Source organism: Nanorana parkeri, unplaced genomic scaffold, assembly GCF_000935625.1.
Source record: "Nanorana parkeri isolate BGI_ZX_2015 unplaced genomic scaffold, ASM93562v1 scaffold112, whole genome shotgun sequence".
Classification (NCBI taxonomy): Eukaryota; Metazoa; Chordata; class Amphibia; order Anura; family Dicroglossidae; genus Nanorana; species Nanorana parkeri.
In genome coordinates this window covers 2037830-2063103 of record NW_017306380.1, presented here as the reverse complement: position 1 = coordinate 2063103, position 25274 = coordinate 2037830, and the positions used below count along the sequence as shown (strand labels likewise).

The 25274-nt window shown below is 40.2% G+C and overlaps 1 protein-coding gene across 7 annotated transcripts in view; it reads left to right on the top strand.

Annotated features, from left to right (window-relative positions):
• The window catches only part of BAZ2B (bromodomain adjacent to zinc finger domain 2B), a 118094-nt gene that overhangs the window by 14779 nt on the left and 78041 nt on the right, over positions 1-25274 (top strand). For all 7 annotated transcript variants that reach the window (XM_018553153.1, XM_018553149.1, XM_018553151.1 and 4 more), the window contains exon 2: positions 7926-8072. In XM_018553153.1, the coding sequence (XP_018408655.1) occupies positions 7926-8072 (147 nt within the window). The remainder of the gene's footprint in view (positions 1-7925; positions 8073-25274) is intronic.

Sequence of the window (25274 nt, the reverse complement as noted above, 5' to 3'; positions counted from 1 at the left end):
TTGATCAGCTTAATATAACACAAATGAAGTAACCTCAGGCAAGCCATCTGTAGGTGAAAGAGGCTCAGCCAAGACACAGTACCACTAAAAGGTCAGCTGTTGAATTATCTAGTTGGTCATTTCCTCACTCAAACTGGCCATAGCATCCCTGTTTTTTTTTTTTCTAAATGGCAAGTCCACCCAAGATTAATTACTAGAGGACACCAATGGTTTTAATAAAAAAAACCTCAAGGCCCAGGAGGGGAGACGTTTTCTGCATACTCAGCTTGGCTGTAAATCATTTAGAGCTAGACTGGCTATGTGATAAGCTGCAGTGTCTCCCAGCCTATACTTGTTTCTCCATATGTTCCTGTAGAGAATCCAGCATGTTAGATCTATGACAGCTGTGGCAGAGTGAGCAAAGTCAGGATCTTGACGGGATGCTCAACCCTGTTAAGCTAGAATTGGCAACGCTGATTGTATACCTTTAAATATATGTGATGGGAAAGTGGAATACCTCTTTCAGTGCCAAAACTTGGATCACATACCCTTGCCACACCCATGGCCATATCGGGTAGGCAAAACACACTTTGAACTTCACTTGCTTTATTTAACTTAAGTACATTTTAACAAACAGGAACCTGCATTTGTCACAGCCAGCAAAGAAGAGATACTGTAAAAACACAAATCACTTGAACTTATATTTTTATAAAATATATATATGAAATCAAGCTCTTTCATGTTTGGATTAAATTAAAACATCTGCCTAGTGGGTGTGGACAACGTCATTTTTTTCTTATACTAGTAATTTCAGATAAGCAGTAAAACATTTTACTTTAAAGGGTAAGCCTACCCAAAACCGACCTAGTAACATAATTACATAATTAGTCAGGTTGAAAAAAGACATCAAGTTCAACCTATAGAATAAGTGTGTTTGGTAAATGCTGGAGAGTTAATCCACCACTGTTATATTTCTATTGGTAAAATCTCTGCAAGTGCTTGAGTTCCTTGGTCTGCACACCTGCTGTGGCCACTATGAGAGGTTTGCACTCTCGCTATTGGGTTTATTATATCATATTATAGGAAATGTAACAGGACGAGCTGGAACATAGGGAGGTCCATGGAAACACCTAAAATTTCCAGGTGGACACAAACACAAGTCCAAAAATATGGAGTCGATTTAGTTGTAAGGCTATGCAAGACATAAAAGCCAGGTGCCAACCCACTAAAATATCACTTTTTGGATGGGCTGGTCGTTTAAACATAAACATAGGCGGAATATAAATAATTACACAGTACATTCATTTAAATAGATCTATCAGCCTTTTAAGAACCACAGCTGTGGAAGAAAAAAGTAAAGTTGTTGACTGGGGCAAAAAGAGGCACTGTTCCTCCAAAGGGACGTTTGTTATAGATGCCAGAAAACCCCTGTTGACTGAAAATATATGTATGCTGATGGGAGCTCTCATGGCTTCTCAGATTTACTCTGCCTTGTCAGGCTAGAAGCACAACCCTGATAATTCGCTGTGCCTCCTGTATATTACTGAGTCAAAGATTACCCCAGTTAATAAATATTATCATGTAATTGGGCTATTGCAGACTTTATACTAAGTTTTTTATACCCAGTATGACATTAGCAAGATCAACAAGAGAATCGACCTGCTAACTTCTACTCGAAACTGTGTAAGGGCCCATTCACACTACAGTGTGCATTGTGTTAGGCAGCCCATTAATTTTGAATGATCTATCATTGCACCTCAAACACAAGACAAAATAGGTCCTGCACAATTTTTAAAAATCCGAAGAACCACAACCATAAAGAACCTGCATCTGTGCATTGCAGTACACTGTAGATGGGCATTGGAGTGTGACTGACAATCAATACAGTGAGGGGAATTTATCAAAACTGGAACAGACAAAATCTGGAGCAGTTGCCCATAACAACCAATCAGTATCTCTCTTCAGTTTGCTCAGGTAAGATTTGAAAATGAGACAGAGAAGCTGATTGGTTGTAGTGCAAATCTGCTCCAGTTTTGATAAATTCCCCCGAATGTATTTCTATATTGTACAATTTGATGTGCATTGTAACATGTTTTGTGGTGTGAACAAGCCCTAAAACATGTTTTGTAAGGATTTTTATTTGCACAAAGGAAGCAATTGTGTGCATTTATGAATTTCTTATTATAAGTATGTAACACTTATATTTAACACTGGTTAAAAAAAAACCTGAATTCTGAATAACTGATCCCATTCCTGTAAAATACTTTGCTGTTCCTCTTTTCATTTGTCACATCTAAATTGTCCTCCTCCACATTCTTCTTGTTGCCTGAACCCTACTCCTTCCCTGTACGTTATGGAGAAAACAGCTTTCCCAGAGCTATGTTTCTGAAAAGGTTTACTTTACCCCCAATCCACGGGAAAGAGTCCTCCATAAAAAAAAAAAAGGTTCAGAAATAAGTGAAAACAAGGCAAATTCTCTTTTGCTGTTCTCAATTAGGGTTCCTTTTGTCTGGGAGGCAGGTTCATTCCTGTGATTTATTGTCTCTGAATGCTTTCTCAGATGGATGAGCTAAAGGCTGAACTGCTGTGTATGGCACAACTGTAAATAAAGGAAGGTTGTAGATAAAAGTCATTGTTGCATTTTTGATTAAGTATAAAGACTGAAACTGTAATCTTGTTCTAAAATGTACAATAAATTGTAGACGCGTTGACTTTTCCAGACGCTTTTTTGGTGAATTAAAATTACATTTTTGTATCTATGTTGACAAAGTGCCTCATTTACCTAAAAAAAGAAAAGTCACTCCACAAAAAAAGGCTTTAACAAATCAGAAATCCGCTAACACTTTTCTGGCACAGATTAGAAATTAAAAGCACAAATCTGATTGGTTGACAGACGCCAATATTGTTTCCCCATTGCATTAGCTCATCAGGTTGCTGTATACAGGCCAGACTAATTCTGTTTAATGCAGGATGAATAGGGATCATCTTTTGCCGCATGTTAAGTTAACTGAATTAGGGAAATGTTGATGGATACATGTTCATTTAAATTTACTGCGCTATGGTTGTATGTCATGTGATGTAAATCTGGCAAATCAAGCCATGTAGTCTGCAGCAGCTCTGCATTTTGAACAGAGAGGTCCTAGTTGCATTCATTTTCAAGAAAGATTCTGCTGACATCAGCACCCCAATGCATGGTTGATGTGGCTTTGGGTCATACAGTATATGAGTATATCTTTTGTTTTACAGCTAATAAGTATGCCTATGCTGATTTTAATAGCCCCGATCACTGCTGCTACTGCCTGCGTATTTGATTAAAGTGAACCTACATTTACCATTCAGGTCGTTTTCAGGAGTCTGCAATTATGGTGAAAATGGGAGAGGAAAAGGATGGGTAGTACATACTCTTTACATAATCAATTCTGATGCTTTGCTTTACAACAATTGTCTGACAAGTAGATTTTGGATTTAAAGTTCTGTTTAACTAGCAACATCATCCTTTTAAATAGCAATACAAAGCGTACAAATTGATAAATTCAGAATCACTTTGATTATCGTAATGTGAACCTGTGATGAGAAAAATGTCACTATACTAATGTCTTTCCTGATCACATGGCACCAAAACATGCCAGGACATACCGTTCTTGTAAGTAATTGGCCCCAGAGCCCCCTGAAGTACCAGTGCGATTAATGACTTTGTGAAAGTTGACATTTGCATAGACATTAAGCACACACAGACCCATGTAACAATACTTGCGTCTGTTAATAGGTCACAAAGGCAACAAGCATTGCTACCTGAGATGCAGGGGGCAGCTGGTATTTAGATAGGTACTGGAAGTCAGCTTCAAGAAGGGAATGTCCTAGCTTATTTATGATGCATGCTCATCAGGTGAATCATTAGTGTTTAGGTATTTTCCTACAAGCACATGTTTATTTTAATTTTGTTATGTAATGATGTCATGGATGACCTTTGAATGCAGCCCCAGACTTTAGTCAGTTATTCTGTGGCGTGCAACCTGTAATGTATTGCCTTCTATTGCTTTCAGTAGTAGAGGAGCAGGGTTGTCAACGAAGTCTTCCTAATTCATCAGGGCCTTGCATAACAGTGCTGCATTGGGGTGTGTGTAATTAGACTGCAGAGATACCTTGGTGGATGGAGCTGAGCATCCCAGGATACCAGACCACAATTATGTGTTCCCGGAACACTGAATTATCAGCAACCAAAATATTTTACACAGGGGGGTGGTCTGGTACACACAGCATTAAAAACAAAGATCCAGGAGGGTGAGTTGTGTCCCCTGTAGTCATTCTTATTATTGACTGGAGTGTTCCTTTAAACAATACTTTGATTGATTCATTATTAGTTAATAATACCTTTTGTAAAATGTATTTTATTTCTTCTAAGTTCTTTTATTTTAATTTCTTTTTACTCTAAGTTTAAATTATTTTGGCCTACATACTAGTCTCATATGGGAATAGCCTGAATTGTGATTGGACTTGAATAGCAGGATATAAAATTGCAGGCACGAAACTGAATAAGTCAAAGGAAGGATACACCTCCCCTCCATCCTCCATCTCTCTTAGCAGAGACAGATTGGGATTTTCTATCTGCAGGGGCAGCCAGAAGCTGAGAGTTAGTACTGGACTTTTCTATTAAAAAGCACCCCATATTAAAGATTTTGAACGAATAATAAAAAAGTCAACATGAAAAAAAGAAAACCTTAAATAAAATTGTCCCTTTACAAACTAGCCAACAAAATGGCTACACATCTAATAAATACTTGAGGCAGGGTACGCTAATTTTGATGAGTTTGTAGAGTTATATGTGCTGGTCTCGATACATAATTCACACTCCGGACTTTAGAAGGTGAAAGTGGTTTTATTGTAGGGAATAATGGCTCCTATTTCACCTTAAAAAGTCCTGTTTCCTAATTCTTCACACTGCTGCCATATGTTCAGCTTTGGCAGCATGATGGAATTTAAGCGCTCTCTATAGCATAAACAAGTCTTTGAGTGCTCGCACGTATCCACGTTATCACTCCTCTTAAACATACAAACACTTTTTCTTTATTTTTTCCATGTTCTGTTTCTAGAATTCCCTGTGGACAAGCCATCCCTTTGTGAAGCCACTCTGGTGTTTTTAATCTTAACATGTGGAATTAAGCAGGGATTTGTCTACTTTAAAATGGAATGAGATTTATACATTTAGATGTGTATACTGGGAAATAATATACTTGTAAATCTCTCTGCAACATTATGTTTTTTTTAATCTGTTGTTGACGGAGTGAATATAACATTGGTGGGCAACCAACAAGGCAGGACTTGTACGAAAGAGAGGTTTTGCTACATAAAGTAAAAGGTCTGCTCAGAGCTGGATCATCCACTAAGCAACCTAGTCAAAAGCCGAGGGCCCGATGAATGTTCAGGGGACCAAGGTCCAATGTCCATGCCCCTGCAGTTAACCAGGGAGGTAACACAATTTGTCAAAGCTGTGCACCTGTCTGTCACTAGGATGTACTTGTTGGCAAGTGGTACTAATGGGCAGGGACCAATTATAGATCAGACAAAACAAATAGATTGGCTTCCCTGTGCCTGTTGCAATCCTTATCAATGTCAATCAAAGTGATGGTAGGGGTTAAAGCTTTGACCTTGCCTGGGGGCACCATTAAACCTTAATCCATCTCTGTATCTACTTACCTTAATGTGACCAAACGTGATAAAGCATCAATGTAATACCTATTGATACTACTGCTGAGCATTATTCTATATGGGGCTAATGCTGCCGTAAGCCAAGGATGTAGGTGGGAACACCCAAAACCTCCAGGCATAGAGGAAAAGAGTCAAGAGTTAAGGCAGAGTGTTCTAGCTCTTGAAATATCCAAGACTTTGAAAAGCTAGTGCCTGGCTCAGCCCACCAACAAATTATATAACAAATATATAACTTTTGGGTGGACTGTCAATTTTTAAATACAGTTTATTGTTATTAGTGTGATTCATAGTGGTAGTTTACTCTTATTGCATGTAGATATGAGGGCCACCAGCAGAACATTTTCGGTAATATGGAAAATGTTGTGGAGCTGTTAAATGCATTATCTCTTTAAAAGTTAATTGGCCCTTAAAAAATACCTGCTGAGTTTTCTTGCACTTGCTCATTAATTATTCTCATCTTAGGCTCATATATGTGCTGCTAGTGATTCATGTTAATTTGTCATTAACAGTCACTGCGACCTTGGCTTGCATTAATGTTCTTATTGATGAATCATACCTGGAAATATTACCCAATACAGTGCACAACTTAAAGTGCATGTAAACCATAACAATGAACTTCTTTGCTCCTGTTTACTAAAACATTAGAGGCAATTTGTTATATCTGTTTGATAAGAGTAAAAAATGCCTGTTAATCTTCTCAGAAAGCCATCCTGTGTCCTCTGCATTTTTCCTGTGTTTTCTCAAAGAGCTTTCCTACTTCTTAGATTCATCTATAGAATGATTAGCCTTAAAGTAGTATTAGGGACTGGGCATTTTTTACCTTAATGCATTCTCTGCATTAGGGTAAAAACGACCAAGTACCTTTTTTCTCCCCCGTCCACCCCAGTCCCCCCACACTTACATGTCAGCTACGCTAGTCCCCGCCACCGGTCCCGAACGATCCTCCGTTCCCCAAACTTCCTGGTTGCGGGGGGAGGATACTGATGGCAAAGGAGCCATAGCTCCTTCTGCGTTCAATCAAATTGTTGGGCGAAGAGGAGGGGCGTGGCTGTATGTGTGTCTATGGACGCACGCAGCCACTGCGAGCACGACGCGCACGGGTGCCTCCATTAGCCAACGGAGGCACCCGTGTTGGGGGCGGGGGGAAGATTGCTGCGGGGACCCACTAGGAAATGAGGAATTACAAATTTTTTAAGAAAAACGGCAACGGCTTCAATCAAAGGTGGGTCACTTTGTAGGCTGACACCACTCACTTCACAAACATTTGTAGTATTTTAATGTCAACATTTTTTCTTAGGTTTTCAATAAGAATAAAAAACAGTATACAAATCGACAAAACAACATTCGTGAGGGAAAATTACAGTTCTAGCCCGACTGGTTTCTTGTGGCTACCATGTCATATAAAGATGCATAAGGGCAACCATAGCTTTCCAAAGAATAGGGTTCCATGCTATATACTTGTAAAAGAGGACAACATCGAAGTATTAGGGCATTGGAAGAAGTATAGATATACATCGATATTTTTCACAGAGAATTACATTGCGTTTGAAATCATGAGGGTAGTCTATAAAGGCGAGAGCTAATGGCATTTGGGGTAGTGAGACAGGCAGTCACTGATATGATGCACCTAAAACGCAACTTTAGCAGGGCAGACAACATATAAGACAAACGGGACAGGAGACTAACAGGGGGGGCAGAGGACAGGCAAAGAAGAATAGAGTGGGGAAAAGGTTAAGAAGGGGGGCGGTTTGAATCTGTAGTATTTTAAAAGTATTCTTAGCTGGCTGATGTTATCAGCAAAGGATAACATTTGCTTACTGTATATAATCTGTAATTAGGTATGCATGTAGGAAGGAGCTGAATTTGCTTCATATGTATAGTTACTGTTTAGTCCTCTTATCTCAATGCAAGCGAACAGTCACAGCTGTCACAATATATTTTGTATCTAGTGTTTTTTCCCATCTTTTAAAGCCAAACTCAGGTCTCAATGGCGAACGGAATTCACTCAGCTATGCACTGGACGGATATTTTATACATCAGCCCCGAAGTTGTACATTTGTTTTTACAGTTAGGAATCATTTAGTGCTAGGAAGATCTTGGAGGCATTTATTTGTGTACACTTGTGTTCATCAGTACAAGCCTTGCATCAAAAATTGATAGCTCATTCTACATTCGGGTCCATGGGGCCTTTTCACAAGTCCAGACCTGCTAATATATACGTTTCCTTTTTTTCTTTTCAGATATGGAGTCTGCAGAGAGGATAACAACATCAAACTCATCTTCAGTGGCTTCTTCCTCACCGTCCACTCCATCGGCAGCTACAGTGGTATCAAAAGGAGGCATCTCCACAGGCGTCACCCCTCTGAGCTCCTCAATCACTGCTTGCGGTAGGTTGAATGATGTTTATAGATCTTCTTGTAAGAAACTCTGCAGAGACATGGATGCATCTTTTTATTTTTTTGTTTTATGCCTAGTTGTAAGCTAACTGTAAATCATGGAGCAAAGGAAAAGGTAGGAGTTGTTCATGATATCATTGTGAGTAAGCAAGTGAAACAGTGCATTTGGTGTAAAGCCACATGCCATATTCTATATGGCCAACTTCAGCCCGTGAATCTTCTCATTTACATGCGGATGGAAATCCAGCTATCGCTGAACTTCTGATCCTGCTCCAGCAGGTCTTATGCACCTCAGCGCCGTGGTCATCTCCGTCCCCCTCTTCTTCTGGCCAATCACAAAGCAAAGTGTGTGTGTTTTGTAATTGGCCAGGAGGAGAGGGGGATGGAGATGTGACCACAGGACTGAGGTCTATGAGACCTGTAGGGCCTACGGGCGTAGCGGGAGCTGGACCTTCACCCACATGAAAAGAAGATTTGTAAGTAGAAGGCGAAGAATATGTCATGTGGCTTTACAGCAAACAAACTGTTTAACATGGTCAGCACTGCTAACTTGGTCAACACTTCTGCCTTGCAGCACTGGGGGTCCCAGGTTTGCATCCTGGTCAGGACATTGTCTGTATGGAGTTTGCATGTTTTCCCTGTGCTTGTGGGTTTCCTCCGGGTACTCTGGTTTCCTCCTACACTCCAAAGACGTGCTGGTAGGTTAATTGGCTCCTGTCTAAGTTGGTCTTAGTATGTGTGTGTGCATATGCATGTGAGATAGGGACCTTAGGTTATACGTTCCTTAAGGGCAGGCCCTAACGTGAATGTACACTATGCAAAGCACTGTCTCAATTATTGGTGCTATATAAATACCTGTAATAAATAAATAAATAACTTGCTTAAATTTGATAAGATGATTGTGCCTTGTAGTTGGGCTTTAACCAAAGATGATAAAACCGTGCAGAGTGTAATACAGTACATGTAGATATTTCAGGTCTGTATAATCTCCTCTCACACAACCTCGTATTATTCACTTATTTATCCCTATTTGTGCGTATGCCTGCACCGCTTGCTTGATATAGAAACATTTGAGTCGTGCAGTGACATTTCAAGAGGGAATAAGTCTCATCAACAGCACAGGAAAAACAGTATTTAAAATGTCAGCTCTCTGCTAGAAAATTAATCATGAGCTTAATACACCTATTGAGTACAAGAGTCTGCCCACAGGAATGTGTTTCACCGGGGATTACAGAGTATTTTAATAGTTACATTTTAAATAAAGGTGCTTTTGAAACAGAACGCCTGCGATGGAAAAGTGAAATGCATTAAACATTAACTAGTGTAACAATATTTCCTAATGTTTCCTTATAAAATGCTCCGGATTTCTGATTAATGTACCTGGTGCACTGACAGTAAGGGGAAATTGCCGCTATTGCAGTTATGAATGGAAGTGTCTCAAACATGCACGTGAGTGGAGTGGCGTAATTCACATGCCCAGGCTAATGTTGTAATGCTTTTTATTGACCCACCTTGAGGCAGCGAGCTTCATTTGTCTTCATTCATTTACAGACTCTATAATGGAATCTGTCATTTGTCCTTTCATTTACTCACAAATTCATTTAATGCTGGTGGCTAATTTGAAAAGACGGCTACCAAGACTGGGAGCAGTGTCTGCAGTGTCCACAACAACCAATCAGATTATTTGTTTTATTAAAGACATAAAACCTTTTTTTTTTTAACCATTCTTTGTAAATGAGCAATTACATATGGTGGCTGCCAGTACTGACCTCCTGAAAATGGGTGCCGGGTTATTTAAACTGGAGCTTTCAGTAACTACAAATCTACCTAAATAAATTCTGATATGTTGCAATGTACAGCAAAAGTACAATGTTTCAAAAAAAGCTACACCTTTAATCATTAAAAAGCCATCCTAGAGCTTAACATAGTAGTGAAGTGACTTCAAAAAAACCCGGGAGATGTGCTACTGTGCACAGCATATCTACCAAACTGGTCTTTGGCTGCTTTATTGGCTGTACCCCAATGATGTAACTACCATGTATGCGCATGGAAGTTACTTCCTCTTGTTATGCCGGGCCTGGGTACAGAAATAATAAAAAAGCCAAATGGTAGAAAGAAGACTACCAATCTGAATCTTTCAAACATTATCCTTTACTTCCACTTTAAAGTGTATTTACACTTTCGCAGGCAAATTCTGATAACACCTATTTTATATTTGTTACATGTTCCCAATCACAAAGTACAAGTTAAAAAAAAATTAAAAATGCTTCTTGCAGTTTGCATTGTTTTTTTCTTGGGTTAGGGTTTTAAGGGGTTAAAATGTCTTCTAGCTTCTATTCTTCTAAATTGTTAGGAGGGGGTGTGAGGGATGAGTGGGTTTAAGGTGACTTGTCTATTGTATGTTAATGAAACTTATCAGATAAAAACAATCCTCAAATTTCAGTTCCAAGTCTTTCTATAAGGACAGACCACTGTGAAAGGGCTGAGAATAACCTGGAATCAGCCAACTTGCCTGATTTAGCAAAACATATAAAAGATAAGAATTTTTGTTGTTTAAGTTTATTTTCAGTACGCTGTGTGAATAGGAACACATAACAAACATATAGAGGGGTTTTCTCACATTTGACTTCAAAAGTGGAAATACACTTTAAGTCCTGTTACTTTGTCTAGACAGAGCTGATGTCATCGGTCTGCTACAGGTAGCGGGAAGCATTTCCTCACTCTACTTTGTAGTAAGTCTTTTTATCATTTATCGCCTTTTTACATTAAAAAAATCGTCCTGGGGCTCAAGACCTGTGACTTTGCCTAGGCTACGATGATGTCCTCAGTCTGCTGCACACAGGCAGAAGCATTTGCTCAGTTTCTTCTCCCCCAGTGATCAGACTACAACTTTGTAGTAAGTCTGTGCCTTAGTTTTAATATTAAAAAGCTGCCCTGGAGCACAGGATCTGTGACTTTACCTAGGCCAAGATGATGTCCTCAGTCTGCTGCAGGCAGAAGGAAGCAATAACTCCCCCAGTGATCAGACTGCAAGTTTGTAAATTTGTTGTAAGTCACAAGGTGAGAGGCTGCAGCAAGGGTTGGTCATTTGTGACCACAGCCAAGAACTAAACGTGCTCCAAACTTTACATGATTGTGTCATATTTGAGCATCTAGAAAGTAGATGCTGACTCTATCTAAGGAATTGTGGTGCTGTCCTTCAAAAGAGAACAGTAGATGAAGGTATTGTTAGGGGGAGTACTGTGAGTGAGAGCTAATAAATACCTGTAAATGTCTTAACATAAAATTATAGTCTGTGCTAGGTCTGGTTTAAGTTTACCCAGTGACTTCAATACCTACCTGGATTAAGTGGTAATATCAGGATCACTTAAACCAAAACTTGTGTAATTTTGCTTATTGTTTTATTTAAATGTTATATGGATATTGATTTTTGAGCCAGGTCAGTTTAGCTACAGTGCTCCTCTAAGAGTTCCCCTTTTAGCTGAAACATTTTGGCAGGTTTGGACTGTCATGTTGTTCAGTATCTGTATTTTGGGTATAGGTATAACATGTTAGGGTTGGATTTGATAGTATTATTTGTATTTTGTTCTTGTCTAATAACATCCTCTTTTATGTTATATAGTGGTGCAAACAATTGATTGCAGTATTCTGTTGTATGTTGTGTGGAAGTGGCCATCTTGGCAGAGCTGCCACCAGCAAGGGGAGCAGGGATCAGTAGTGTAGTGACATTACCAAATCTCACTCCAGAGTTCTCCTGATCTCCTATCAGACAGAGGCAGCAGTCCCTGAGATCTCACACTGCAGATATACAGCTATGAGCCTGTAGGCACAAAAGTGCCTAGGCACCCTCATATACCAGGAAGAGGCCTGCTATTCTACAGGGGGAACTCCAGGTAAAGGTAGATTTTTCAGGGTCCTGCTTAGTCACAAATGACAGTTCTTAATGTTACCTATAATACAAGAGATGTTCACTTTTAGAGTTGAAGTCCACTTTAAATCTATAACATTGTATATATTTGTTGCCACAAAAAGCATATGGGATGGTTCATTCGGTGCATTCTTATTGACATACAGGCCGTTATTAAACATCCTGGAATTTTATGCATTTATCAGTAACATATGTAAAGCTTCTTTCAAAAGACAAGCATGCTTTCTGCACCCTCTTAAGTGTTCTGAATGGAAGAGCCCATTTGCCCGGCTCACTGTGCTGTCTGTCTATTTTGAGGCTTGTGTATGTTGAAAGAGGAACTTGTAATCTTTTTTCTCGTCTGCTATTTTTATTTTGCATTTTATATTCATGGAAACAGGTTTGCAGAATCCTGACATTTTACTGACCTATGCAGAGTGCTAACTATGTCAGCAAAAATGTTTAATGGGGATAAAAGCTTATATATGTCCTTCCTGTACAAGACACTCACTGTAAATTCACTTATGGCCATACTTAAAGGGAAACTGTAAAAACATTATACAATTGTCCTTTAAATTTGGCAAATAGGGCTGCTTCATACTGTGCATGCACGCCATGAGGCCTATTCATTCCTAAGGAAGAGACGTACTCCAAGAGACCACTGGAGGCTGCCATAGGCATGAATGGGGCTGTGGTACGCAAGTGTCATATGAAGCTACCATGCTGGAGAGAAAGGTCGTACTGTTCTGAGCTAGGCCGCACTGCGCAGATCATTGGCTTGGGGCTAAAGGGATTTTTTTCCTAGTGGGATGCACTCAGTGGGGTATACATTAAAGGATGATTGTACAAATGTACAGTTGTCCTTAAAAGTCCATCAACAGCCAAAAATGTTTTTCTTAGTTATTAATTGAATGGAAACGAGTGTCAAAATTTCTGTCAAGGTTTTATTGTTGTCTGTGTCTAGGGAGATGTAGGTCGTTGGGGGAACCCTCCGCATCACCTCACAACAGTCCCGGCCAGGTAAGAAAGGATGGTGCTCGCAGTGATATTGGTTCACGGATGGCGCCGTGCAGACACAGAAAAAGCAGGGAATCACCAGCACTCAGTAATGAAAGCAAATTTGTCCTTTTATTGGACAGAGGCGTCATAGAAATCAAAAAGAACCGACGTTTCGGGGCCGCGCAGGGTCCCTTCCTCAAGGCAGAAAACATGACAACCAAAATAGAAAAGTCCATCAACAGCCAAAAATGTTTTTCTTAGTTATTAATTGAATGGAAACGAGTGTCAACATTTCTGTCAAGGTTTTATTGTTGTCTGTGTCTAGGGAGAGTTCTCTTACTTCCTGTCTGGATGACATCAGCACAAAAAAGAGGGTGAGAGGGTGGTGGTGTCAGGGAGAAATAGAAGGTGCAGACAGCTATAAACACCTGCTAAAGAAATTATTTCTCTGTCCTTACCAAAGGGGGAGATTTCTCTCACTTCCTGTCTCAGTGACACCAGCACAGAAAAATAGGTTGAGAGGGTAGTGGTGTCAGTGCAACAAGAAGCTACATACAGCAATTAAAAAACCGATAGATATTCTAATCACTCCCCACTCTACTAAATATTTTATTTTTTTATCTCTGTCCTCATCGGAGAGATACCCTGTAATTTCCTGCCCTATTATTTGTTTCTGACTTTTTTATACAAGGAAAATGATTCCCAGAGCACAATAGGTTAGCTGAAGGGGCAACACGGCAAAAGCTCCATGTTGTGAGGCTGTGGATTGTCTGAGACATAAGGTTAAGAGGTGGCATAAGGAAGACTTTCATCTGTTTATGTAAATTTGAGATTTGTTAATTGAATTCCCTAAACAAGAGGCTTTATAGCAAAGTGAGAGCCCAGGAAGCATGAAAAAGACACTATAGCTCCACCTGCTGGCTCAAAAGAAGAATGCAAAATATTACAATTCAATACTTCACATTAACGTGATACGCTACCACCGTTAACAAAGAAAATTACATTTTAATGAGTGGGCTATTGCTTATTAGCTTATAGGCCTTTATTTTGAGGGACACTGTCACTTTGTCTATTGAGTGGCCAAGGTGACAATGTCTTTACATTTTTAGTAGTCATGTGTGGGTCAAATCTCCCACTGGCTTCTTATATCTCCTGTGGTTCCTTTAGGAAGGGTTCCACTTTAAGACTTGAGACATGCAGATAAATTGAAGGTTGAGTACTGTATTGGAAAACCTTTAAATGAACCTGTCTGAAAAGAATGCGGCCTCTTGATAAGGTGCAGTTAAATTAGATAGCAGACTGGCAGTCATTGTCAAGGGTCCTTGAGGAGATGAAAAAATTCAAGACATTATTTACTTATCTGAATATTTGTAGAGAACAAAATGAGAAGTATGAAGGTTTAAACTGAAAAAAAATCAGATGTAAAATGATACATTATAATGCAGTTATTAAAGCTACATAGAATAAAAAGTGTTAGTGCTTTGTAAAGAAAGGGAAGAGGCAGCATCCATATCGGTTTCTTAGTAGTCCTGTTTAACTAATGGTTTAATGGAATTCTTGTAACTGGAAGATCCATAATATTATTTCTCATATCACAGCCATTTTCCTTTTACGGGGCAAATCCACTTAGGCTGATCGTAAATGGCTGGATAACTGCAAGCTATGCTCGCAATTTCAAGAACTGCTTGTGATAATTGGACTCTCTTTGATTTCCTAGTGGGTGAAAAGTCCTTTCAGCAATCAGATGCCATCATTACACTGGAGATACTTCCCAGCTTGTTGTAAAATCTCCCCTTGAGTAAGTCTTATCCTTCACTGTACTGTGTGGAAAAGAAACCAGTGGCCAGTCCTAGAACTAATCAATGAAGATGGGTGGAAACTTGAGTGATATGTAAATAACATTAATCTCTGGAGCTATATACCACCTGCCGAACATTCCAGTATGTGTACACATCTATTTATATGTCCGAGCATTTTCCACTAGCTTGGTGTTGGGAATTCCCAATGGATGCTTATGCACTGCACATCTGGTAAAACCTCACAAGTTCGGAGAGTTTCAATTTAGGAAACTGATCTGTAGGTTGGGTCAGAGAACTTATCACTGGAGATGAGTGAATTTGAGAATTTTTACTTTTCAATAGAATCAGGATATTTCAGTGAAATGTTGCCAATTTGACCAAAGGCATTGGAGGTAGTGTGGAAGAAGAGATTAAGGTGTTTTTTTTTGGTTAACTATTAAAATGTATTTCCACTTTTGTAGTCAAAATTTAGAAAACCTCCACCTTAGGTTTATTATGTGTTCCTATTCATACTGCATGTCTAAAAATATTTATTACCTTTAGATATCTCTAGTAGGCCTGTGGGTGCCCCCAGTTTCAGTAACAACAAATTCTGACCATCCTAATAGAAAGACTTAGGACAGACTGAGCTCCCCCTCATTAAGATACAAGGTCTTCAGGGCAGGGCTTTAACCCTTTGTTAGGACAGGCAGTCTTGCTTATCTAGTTTACAAGTAATAATTAAATCTAACTAAGCAGGATTTTTCAGTCCTGAGATAGCAGAAAGAGCATCTAAAAAAAGGTAAGCTGCATAGTACACAAATATTAATGATTACATTCTGAAATATGAAGAACACTTACTACAATAAGCTAAACTACCCTATATGCAGTCATCAGCTCAAAAAACACAGCCTCCAAAAAAAGGATAGATTTTTTTTTTCAAACAAATTTCACCTAATCAGCTCAGTGAGCAAAATTGAGAGTTTCTGCTTTGGGAACATTTAGCCAACGGCGAAATCGTTAATTTTGCATTGAAATCAATTTTGCTGAAATCACTCTGCTCATCTCTACTGAACATATTACTTTTCACATTACACTCACCAGTTCCCACTTAGTTATGTAACCCTTTAAAATTGCAAGCACTAAATATGTTAGTAGACTTCAATGTAAACCCTAACGATGAACCTCTCCTATACAGTCCGTTTCGGTCTGTTAACTATACAAGCAGAAACATTTTGGTATATCTGTTTGATAAGTGCAAAGTGCTCTATGGCTCTGAAGACTCCCTTCTATGTTATTGAGAAGATTAGAGGGGAAGGTTATTGTAGTCCTAGGGTGGCAATGTCCCTAGTACAGGAAGTGTTCAAATGAAGGCTACATGCCTGAAAAAAAGAAAACTAATGCGACCACATCATCCAAGGACCTTTGAATTAGTATTAAGGTCTGGGCGTTTTTTACCTTAATGCATTCTCTGCATTAGGGTAAAAACAGCCAAGCACCTTTTTTCTACCCTAATCCCCCCCACACTTACCTGTCAGCTGCGCTCGTCCCCACCGCCTGTCTCGAATCGATCCTCCGTTCCCCGAACTTCCGGGTTGCGGGGGTGGGGGGTTGTATACTGATGGCAGGGGAGCCATAGGCTCCTTCTGCCATCAATCAAATAGGGAAGGGGCGTGGCCTGCCACAGGGCTGTGTGTGTCTATGGACACACACAGCCACTGTGGGCACGGGTGCCTCCATTAGAATGATAGTGGCACCCGTGCAGGGGGCGGGGGGAAGTGCGCTGCGGGGACCCACTAGAAAACAAGGAATTAAAAACTTTTAAAGAAAAAGAGCAACAGCCTCTAACAAAGGAGGGTATACTTAAAGGATACATTTTAGAAAATATTAGGCTTTAATATCACTTTAAGCTACAGTAGGTTACATATTTGTTCTTGGGTTTAGATACACATGAAGTAGTGTTAAACTCTCAAACTTTTTTTCAATAATGAATCCAGATAAAACAAATTTACCTTGTCCAGAAAATCATTGCTTTACATTTTTGCCCAAACACTAACAGTCATCATTTTTCAAAACAGTTTCACTGAAGAGAATAAAGTAGAGTGAAAACTCCAGCAACTGTTCATCTACTAGCTTAGAGAAAGGAGGAGAGGGGGCCAGGAGGGAGGGAAGTAGCCTGATTTTCTGTGTATGTGTGTGTGGAGACTTACTAGCACACACAAGGGTGACTGCATAGCACCAGTGGCGTCACAAGGGGGGTGCAGGTGGTGTGGCCGCACCCAGGTAACACCATTGGAAGAGTAACACCAAAATGACTGACACTGATTTTGGTGTCACCCCCTCTAAAAAGTCGGGCACTGTGTCACGGACTGAGAGCCCGACATTGTCAGTAGAGAGGAGGGGACCCGGCGGCATACCTCATCCCACCAGGTGAACGTCCCCTCCTCTCTCAGGCGTCAATTAGATGACCGGGCGTGCGCGATGAGGTCATTGTGCACGCGCATGTACAATGACATGACTGCGGGGTGTCACTCAGCCTCTGCACCGGGTGACACACCCGGCTTCGGGGCGCCCCTGCTTAGCACTCTGCTTGAAAAAGGAGTCACTCTAAAACAGGAAGTCATGTCCAGTGCTTAGGGGACCAGCTAATTCTGCAGGAAACTAAAACTTTTAAACATCAAGGAGAAGCATCCATTGTAAGTGATTTCTTCAGCATCCTTTTGATTTTAATATCACTTTAAACATTTTCTGTCGCTGAAAGTTTGGGTGCACAGCAGATTGACAGTCTGCCAGACATGAAAATTTGTATTAAACACAATCCATGTGTGTGTTCTACAAATGTCCTTGAAGCTAGCCCTACCTTATGGGAAAAATAATGAGGAAAATACAATCCAATCAATTAATCCCCCCCACCCCAAGAGAACAATTGGCTGGTGAGCAGGTGGGGGTATGCCTCCACCGTAAGTAATTAAAAGCAGTTGTAAACAGTATCTCTTTAGTCTACCATTGGCTTTAGCGGTCAAGCATTTTATCTGTTCATGCTACAAGTGACTTTGTGGGTAACCGTGCTTTGTAAAGAAATTGACATTTCGGACGGGTAATGAATGATTGCTTTGCGATATAAAGCTGATTTCCTCAGCTGAATTCAGAGATAAACCTGATACGTGTTGGCTTGCTGTAGTGTATTCATCTTCACTCCAACAAATAATTTATGAGTTCACAAAGAAGAGATTCTTTAATGCAATGCAGCCAATGTGACCTCAGATTCTGTTCTCGCACACCATTTAATGGGCCTACAATTTCCTAGCAGGAGGATTTCAGCAGATTCAGTCACCTTTAAAATAACCTGGTATTTGTATGCGGTGAGAATTGATGTTTTCCTGTCCTTTAGCTCCATCGAGTGACTGCATATTGGTTAATTAAGTATACGTGTATGACTAATGATGCCATTTAAATTCTATACACATAAAGATCAAAGCAAAGCGAAGGCAAACTTGTGACAAATTATGACAGAGCTTCTTAGCGTTCCAAAGTACATTGCAACGCGGAAATGTTTATTCTGATGGCCATAGTGTTCATAAAATGTGTGCCTGTTAAAGGCCAGTCCATCCCTAACTGATGTTTTAGTTATGGATGGACATTGGTGGATGAAATCATTCTATGGTATCTTTGCTCTCTAGGAGGACTTCATTAGCAAGGTAATATCATGGCCGAATTGACCAGATGAGGCGACAGTCTGATGTCTGTGGATGGCCCTTGACTCAGCCAGCGGCTGTTGAGGGAACAGTATACTGTATCTAATATAGCAATCATCACCTCTCCATAGAGTTTACCTTGCAGGACAGGTTAAGTTGGGCTTTGTGTTCCTCTTTGCCATTCTTTTTTCCTGGCGTGGTTAGATGATGGCTGTACCCATTCTCGAACAGTCTGAGGATGGTTTTGAGATTGAGGCCTCCACAGCAGATGGGTGGAGTTAGGAATAAGGGGAAAATATTTTACAATGTGAATCCCCAAAATATCTAAAGATATCCATAGGCATAAAATGGTCAAATAATTGTATGATCAATCTAAAAAACTATGCATGATCACAATTGTACCCTCCAAGCATTTAGGTTTATGCTCTGTGCAGAGTCTCCTGGGCTTGTGGGAACAGTTTTGCAAGGACTTTGCCAAACAGGTCAGGCTAGTCTGTAGACATGTGAAGGGTTCCTCATTCCACCATTATCAGTTATGTTATGTATTTGAGTACTTTTTACAAGCCAGTTGATGTTTTAAAGAAAAACTGACAATTCCATAGAGGAATGGAACAGGCTCCAGGAATGTTATTCAGGAACCGAGTGTTGCCTGCACCCATTTTTATTACAGTCCTAAGCATGCCTTGAGCCGTAAAACCCAGGGTGTTTAAACAAGCAAGTTTGGACTTTTAGATTGTAAGCCCTCACAGGCAGGGCCCTCCTTACCATCTTGTCTTAAATTGTATTGTGACTGTAATGTCTTCCTTATATTGTAAAGCGCTGTGCAAACTATTGGCGCTATATAAATCCTGTATAATAATAATAATAATTTTGTCAAGTGTCATGTGCTGACCTGCCCTTTCATCTCTTGATACTGACCCATTACTATGATAGGTGGCCTTACCAGCCAGTGAGAACTTTGGACCTAGGATATTGAAGGCTGCATGAAAAGGCCAAATGTGCGGGCACAGTTCGGTGTCTGCATTCTTTGTGTCAATAACAGCTGGACTTTAACACATCATCAGCCACCATCACTGTGAATTACCAGTTTTATGTATCTGACCCTCTAAATTCCTAGAGATAATAAAGTAGCATCAGACTCTAATGCCACTTGGCATATAGCCAAACATGTTGTAGTTTCAGTAGACTATAGAGAGTTATTTATTATTGGCATTTATATAGTGCCAACAATTTATGCAGTGCACATTCACTCCAAGAGCTTACAATCTAAGATCCCTAGTTTACATACAGGGCCAATAAACCTACCAGCATGTCTTTGGAGTGTGGGAGGAAACCCATGCAAGCACAGGGAGAACATACAAACTCCTTGCACATAGTGACCTGGCTGGGATTCAAACCAGGGACCCCCAGTGCTGCAAGGCAGAAGTGCTAACCACTACACCACTGTGGAGATGGGGTCTTGAAGAACTCCTTTCGTACGAGAATCGAGCAGTGTATGGGCACCTTTAGAATGACTGTGAATGTCCATGTGCCATGTTATAGAGGTGCCCCTACCCCCACTAATATATGCTTTTCGTTTTCTGATTGAGTGATTAGAACCATAGAACCAACTATTTATTTTTTATTTAAGAGTAATATAGTCTTAGAACCCCAGTCAAGTTTTTGTTGCTTTCCATGTAACCATATAGGAGATTTCCCCTTATTTCCTGTCTAGTTGACCACTGTCAATGGGACAAGAAGTAGAAATAACCCTTCTAGAGCCTCCAATAGAAATGGCTTGAGTTCCACCTTCAGCTGAGTACTTTCACCATACTTCAAGGGAAGCAAATCATGCAAATTGTTTCCTTAGAAGAAGCTGCTATTTCATGTGGTAAAAATGGAGTTGAGAAACCATTGTTTTGCATGTGTGAACAAACTACTTGTGTGTTTTCCTAAGAAAATAAATGTGGCATAATTACTGGGCAAAATATGGTTGACATGAAAGTAGGAAGTTAAAAAACAAAGGTTAATCCTTTAAGAATATGTGCACACCTAAACTTGTTTAATATCTATTAAAAAAAAAACAACCAAGTTGAAAATATAGCTTTTCCCTTTTCCCTTGCTCTGTCTTTTCCATGAGAGCTGTACTGGAATTGTCAGCAGTTCCAATGTTTCAGTTGCCTTCTGCTACCTATTAAAGTTGTCTGCAGACATATAGATTTCTGCATTAGTTTTATATCCAAGAAAGCAAATCATCCCTGATATCCATTTAGACTTGCACACAGGGACGGATTTACCCCTCCCTGCTCCAAGCTCACTCCTGTGATAGCCTACAATCTCAGGTTTAGTTTATTCATTTGTATTGAGATTGTAGTTCATCATGAGAGCGATCTTGGAGTGGTGGAAACTTTACATCACACATGGGGACCATGGGGAACAAAAGAAGCCCCCCTCCAGAAGGAAGGACAGTGTCAGCACCAATTCAGAGATGATTTGAGGATCTACAGCCGAGTGATACACAAATAAGATACATTTTTGTTTATAGTTAATGTACTTGAATGTATTTTTAGGATTAAATTCGCCAGTTTAGTGGAGAGATGAGACAAGAATGCCCCCCAAAAAACGTAGGACAGAAATATTCTCTGCACCTTTTTTTTGCACCATAGGTTCCCCAACTTTATGAGTATCTCGAATCTATATGAGTACCAAATTCTTTCATCTTTATTCCCTCTAAAATGTAGCTTTCCACAGCGTTGTAATATAAATACTACACTTAATCGGATCTCTCCTGGGACTTTTTGTCCTGAATTTTGTTGCTCCGACTATTGGTTGAAGTTGTCTCTCTTCCAGATCCTGAGCTTAGCGTCACTTTAATGAATACACAAGTATTACAACATTAGGTTTTTGGCATGACAGAAAGCACACAATGCTTTGTAATACAAAATACTTTTTACATTTTTGCAGCATATTTTTGGCTTAAATCCTTTATGAAAAATGCTCTCGTCATCTTTTTGTACATATTTACAGTGTCGGTTTATTTTGTCACTTTCAATTAAACACATGGTGGGAAGCTGTCATGCTTATTCATTGAGGGATACATGTTTTGAAATACTTTACTGCTTTGCTGCAAATTGTTTCATATATAATAATATTATATATATATAATATATAAATATATACCGTATATTTTCTTTTCCGGTGGGTCAGTACTGCAAAGCACTTCATGGCCTGTACTGTGTTGGTGCAGTCTTTATATCCCACACTCTTACAAATGATAGATGCGTCTACAGTGCAGGCAGACTTTGTGTCAGGCTCATAGTGGATAGCTGCCAGACCAGTATTTTTTAAATGTAAGCTGTGTAAATACCCAAATTTGACCTAATGTCAGCCTTTTACTATCCTCTGTAAAGCAGAGCTCAGACTGGGAGAGGGAGAGGCTGCACAAGAAGCCAGTCAGTTTTGCTGCAGTGCTCATGCGCTGACAAGGGGCATGCTGATAAAGAGTGACAGAGGGATGAGCTCATCAGTCTTCTGATTCCCTCTTAGGCTAAGTTCACACCTGCAGTACACCGCACATCACCCAGGATGAGAGTCCTGGGGCCGCGCGATTGTGTGCTAGTGCACACAGCAATTGCTGCGCGGCCCCATTGATTTCAATGGAGTGACATCCAATCGGCAATTGCTAAAAAAAAGGTACAAGTACCTTTTTTGCGATGCACGGCTTTTTCACTTGCATGGGCGGAATTGCTGCGGGAAACCGCACAATCCACCCGGCACCAATGAGGATGCAATTAGAAAATAATGGCACCCACAGCGCGGTCGGTTCACACCTTGGCGATTCCCGACCGTGCGGCAATCATGCACACAACCGCGCAGTAATCTGGAGTCGCCTAGGTGTGAACCTAGCCTTAACTGGCCAGTCATAGGTTGAGACCTCTAAAAGTTACTTAAATGCAACAGAGAAAAATCAGGTCTTCTTCTCTACCAGGCAGAGTTGTGTGATGGGGCTGTGTAAATGTCATTGGTAAATGAACATGAATGCAAACCTTTGGCAGGTAAAATAGCTGTGTGTTTAGCTGTTTGCCTGCAGATGAGCTTTAGGAACAGCTTGACAGTAGAGGTTCCCATATCTCTATCTTCATAGATTCACTTTATGTGAATGTTTGCTTAAAAACTCCTACAGGCACTTGTTACTTCTCAAAAAGATCACAGGACTACCTCCTGACAATGTCTTCTCTTTTTTTTCCCTAGAAGGCCAGCAGCATCTTTGCTTAGACATTATGCAGGGTCAGTATCTACTTTCTGGACTGAGATGCCATGCAAATCCTAATGCTGATCCCCCTTCCACTGTATTGTATCTTGTGAATTCAGGGCCCGTTCACACCAAAATCAGAAGGAAATCACAAGTTAACAGAGCGGCCGGTGACTTGCAGTTTCAACCTCCATTGACTTCCGTTCTATTGCAGGGTTTTTTTTTGCCAGCCTTTATTTTAATTAACATGTCCTGAGTGGACAAACATCCGTTTCGTTGTGTTGCATTTACATCCATTTTTGTTCCATTCCGTTATGTTGCACTGAAAAAAAAAGCAGAGCATGCTCTTCTTTTTTTCATCACACTGCAACAGAACATAATGGATCGTAGTGGTGTGAACGGGTCCCATTCAGAGCCATTCATTTTTCGGTGCCCTTGTGTTAGCATCTCTTGAAAAACAGATTGCAATGCAACAGGTTTGGTGTGAATGGAGCCTTAGAGAAGATTACAATAGTCCTAGTGAGTGACGACTGGGAGAGGGGAGATTGAGGAAACACTTTCCTCTTGCTTGGAGCAGATTGACACTATCATTCTCCCACAATGCTTTACTCAGGCATAGGTACAGTTACTTGACTGGAGCAGGGGTCGACTCATAACTAAAAATCATGTGGCTCTATAGCATTTTGATGCTCCTCCCAGTTCTGAAACTGTACATAGCAGGATAAGCAAGCTGCGTGTAAAGTGTTCCATGGTGAAAAATGGCAGCCTTTGAAAGCCAGCTAAGTGGCTGCCTTGGAGAGTTCTGAACAGAGAAAAATAGATCCCTGGAGAAAGAGATTGGGTTGCTTATTGACCTGTAGACATGTACAGGAAAGCATCCTGTTCCGCTTCCAGCCAGGATGACTGCACACTGTTTTTTAACCTCTGATCCTTCAGTTAGTTCAGGCCAACAAAGCATGGTCCTCACCCCCCTCACATCTCTACAGGTGATTAATACTGACGGCAGCACTACTTTATAGAGAAGTGTCAACAATCTCAGCCCTACACACCCCCAACCTGGCTAGGCCACCCCTGAGGCTCCATGATAGCTGCCTGAACTGCTATGGATGTAGATGCACCTTTTGGATGTTTAATACAGTGATATGTAAGAAATGTATTTAGAGTCAGTAAATTTACCGATTGGTCCACTTTAAGCCATTCACCTATAGGCAACTATAATAAACCTAATCTCCACTCTTAAGTTGTTAAATGGTTTAACCTTATTACCAGCAATTACTTGTATTTTATTACTTACTAGTATTCTCTCCCTGTCAGTGCAGACATGTCCAATCAGAGTAGTGGCCGTCCTATCTCCTGCCTAAGCTCTGTGTTGATAACACTCAAAAAACTGTCAAAACTAGCAGGATTACAGGAAAGAAAATGTAAGGCTCCATAAATGACAGATTCGGATTTGTATGCCTGTTCCATTTAAAAATACATTTAGGGCCCATTTACAGTTCTCTGGGCCATTGGAGGGCGTTAAATAATTAATTCTGAATGGACTGAAAGTTGGACATGACCTATTTTTTTTTTTTTTAACTCAGCGCACAGCAACGCACAGCATATGTGTTACTTTGACAGAGTGCTGTGGTGTCATTTAAAATGAACTGCACTGCAACACAGTGGTACCATGTAATGTATTAATGTGAATGGCATTTTTCTTTTTCAATAAATGCAAAACTAGTTTGATGGAATTTTTATATCTGCACAGGGTTCAGCAGTCAAATTTGGGAAAACACCTCTATATGTTTGTTGTGTGTTCACATTCGCAGAGCATACAGAATTTTTTAAAAAAATTTAAAAAATATTTCTTACCTTTTAGATGTGTTGTTGCAGCAGGCAACATAGCTGAACCCAGGTTGTTCTGAGCACCTTCACAGTAATCTGTTCTTAGACAAAGACTTTTCGTTTGGCTTTCTATTAGTTGATGAGGTCAAATCAACATAGTGGTAGAAAGAGCAGGATGCAAACTTTTTCCCGATGGAACGAAATTCTAACAGTAAATGTGGTTTTCTTTCGGGAAACGCCATTCATTCCTAAATCAAACGTTAAAAACAAATAGAATTGCGATCGATATTTGTCAAGTGTCTGATGCGTGTTAAAGAATGATCATTTGTACTAAAGTTTGTTCGGAAATCTACTAGTGTATTGTGAGCTTAAGAACTGAAATCTGAGGATTGTGTTTCTCTCATTAACTTCATTAACATACAATGCAAACTCCTCACCCCTCACAGCCCCTTCTAACATTACAGAGAAGGAGAAGCAAGTAGAAATTTGAACCCTTAAGAAGCCAAGTAGAAACCCTAACCCAAGTAAAAGCAACTTACACTGCTATATGAATGGGAACATGTAACACATATAAAATATGTGTTATCCCAATTTGGCTGTGAAAGTGGAAATACACTTTAAGCACAGGCATTGATTTACCACGCATTCCTGTGCAGCCAATCGCACTGTGGCCGGAGGGCGTGGCTGCGGTGCTATTGAGTTCAGTGCATCGACACGCTCCCTTCCGCCCCAACACAAAGTGAGCCGCCCGCAGTG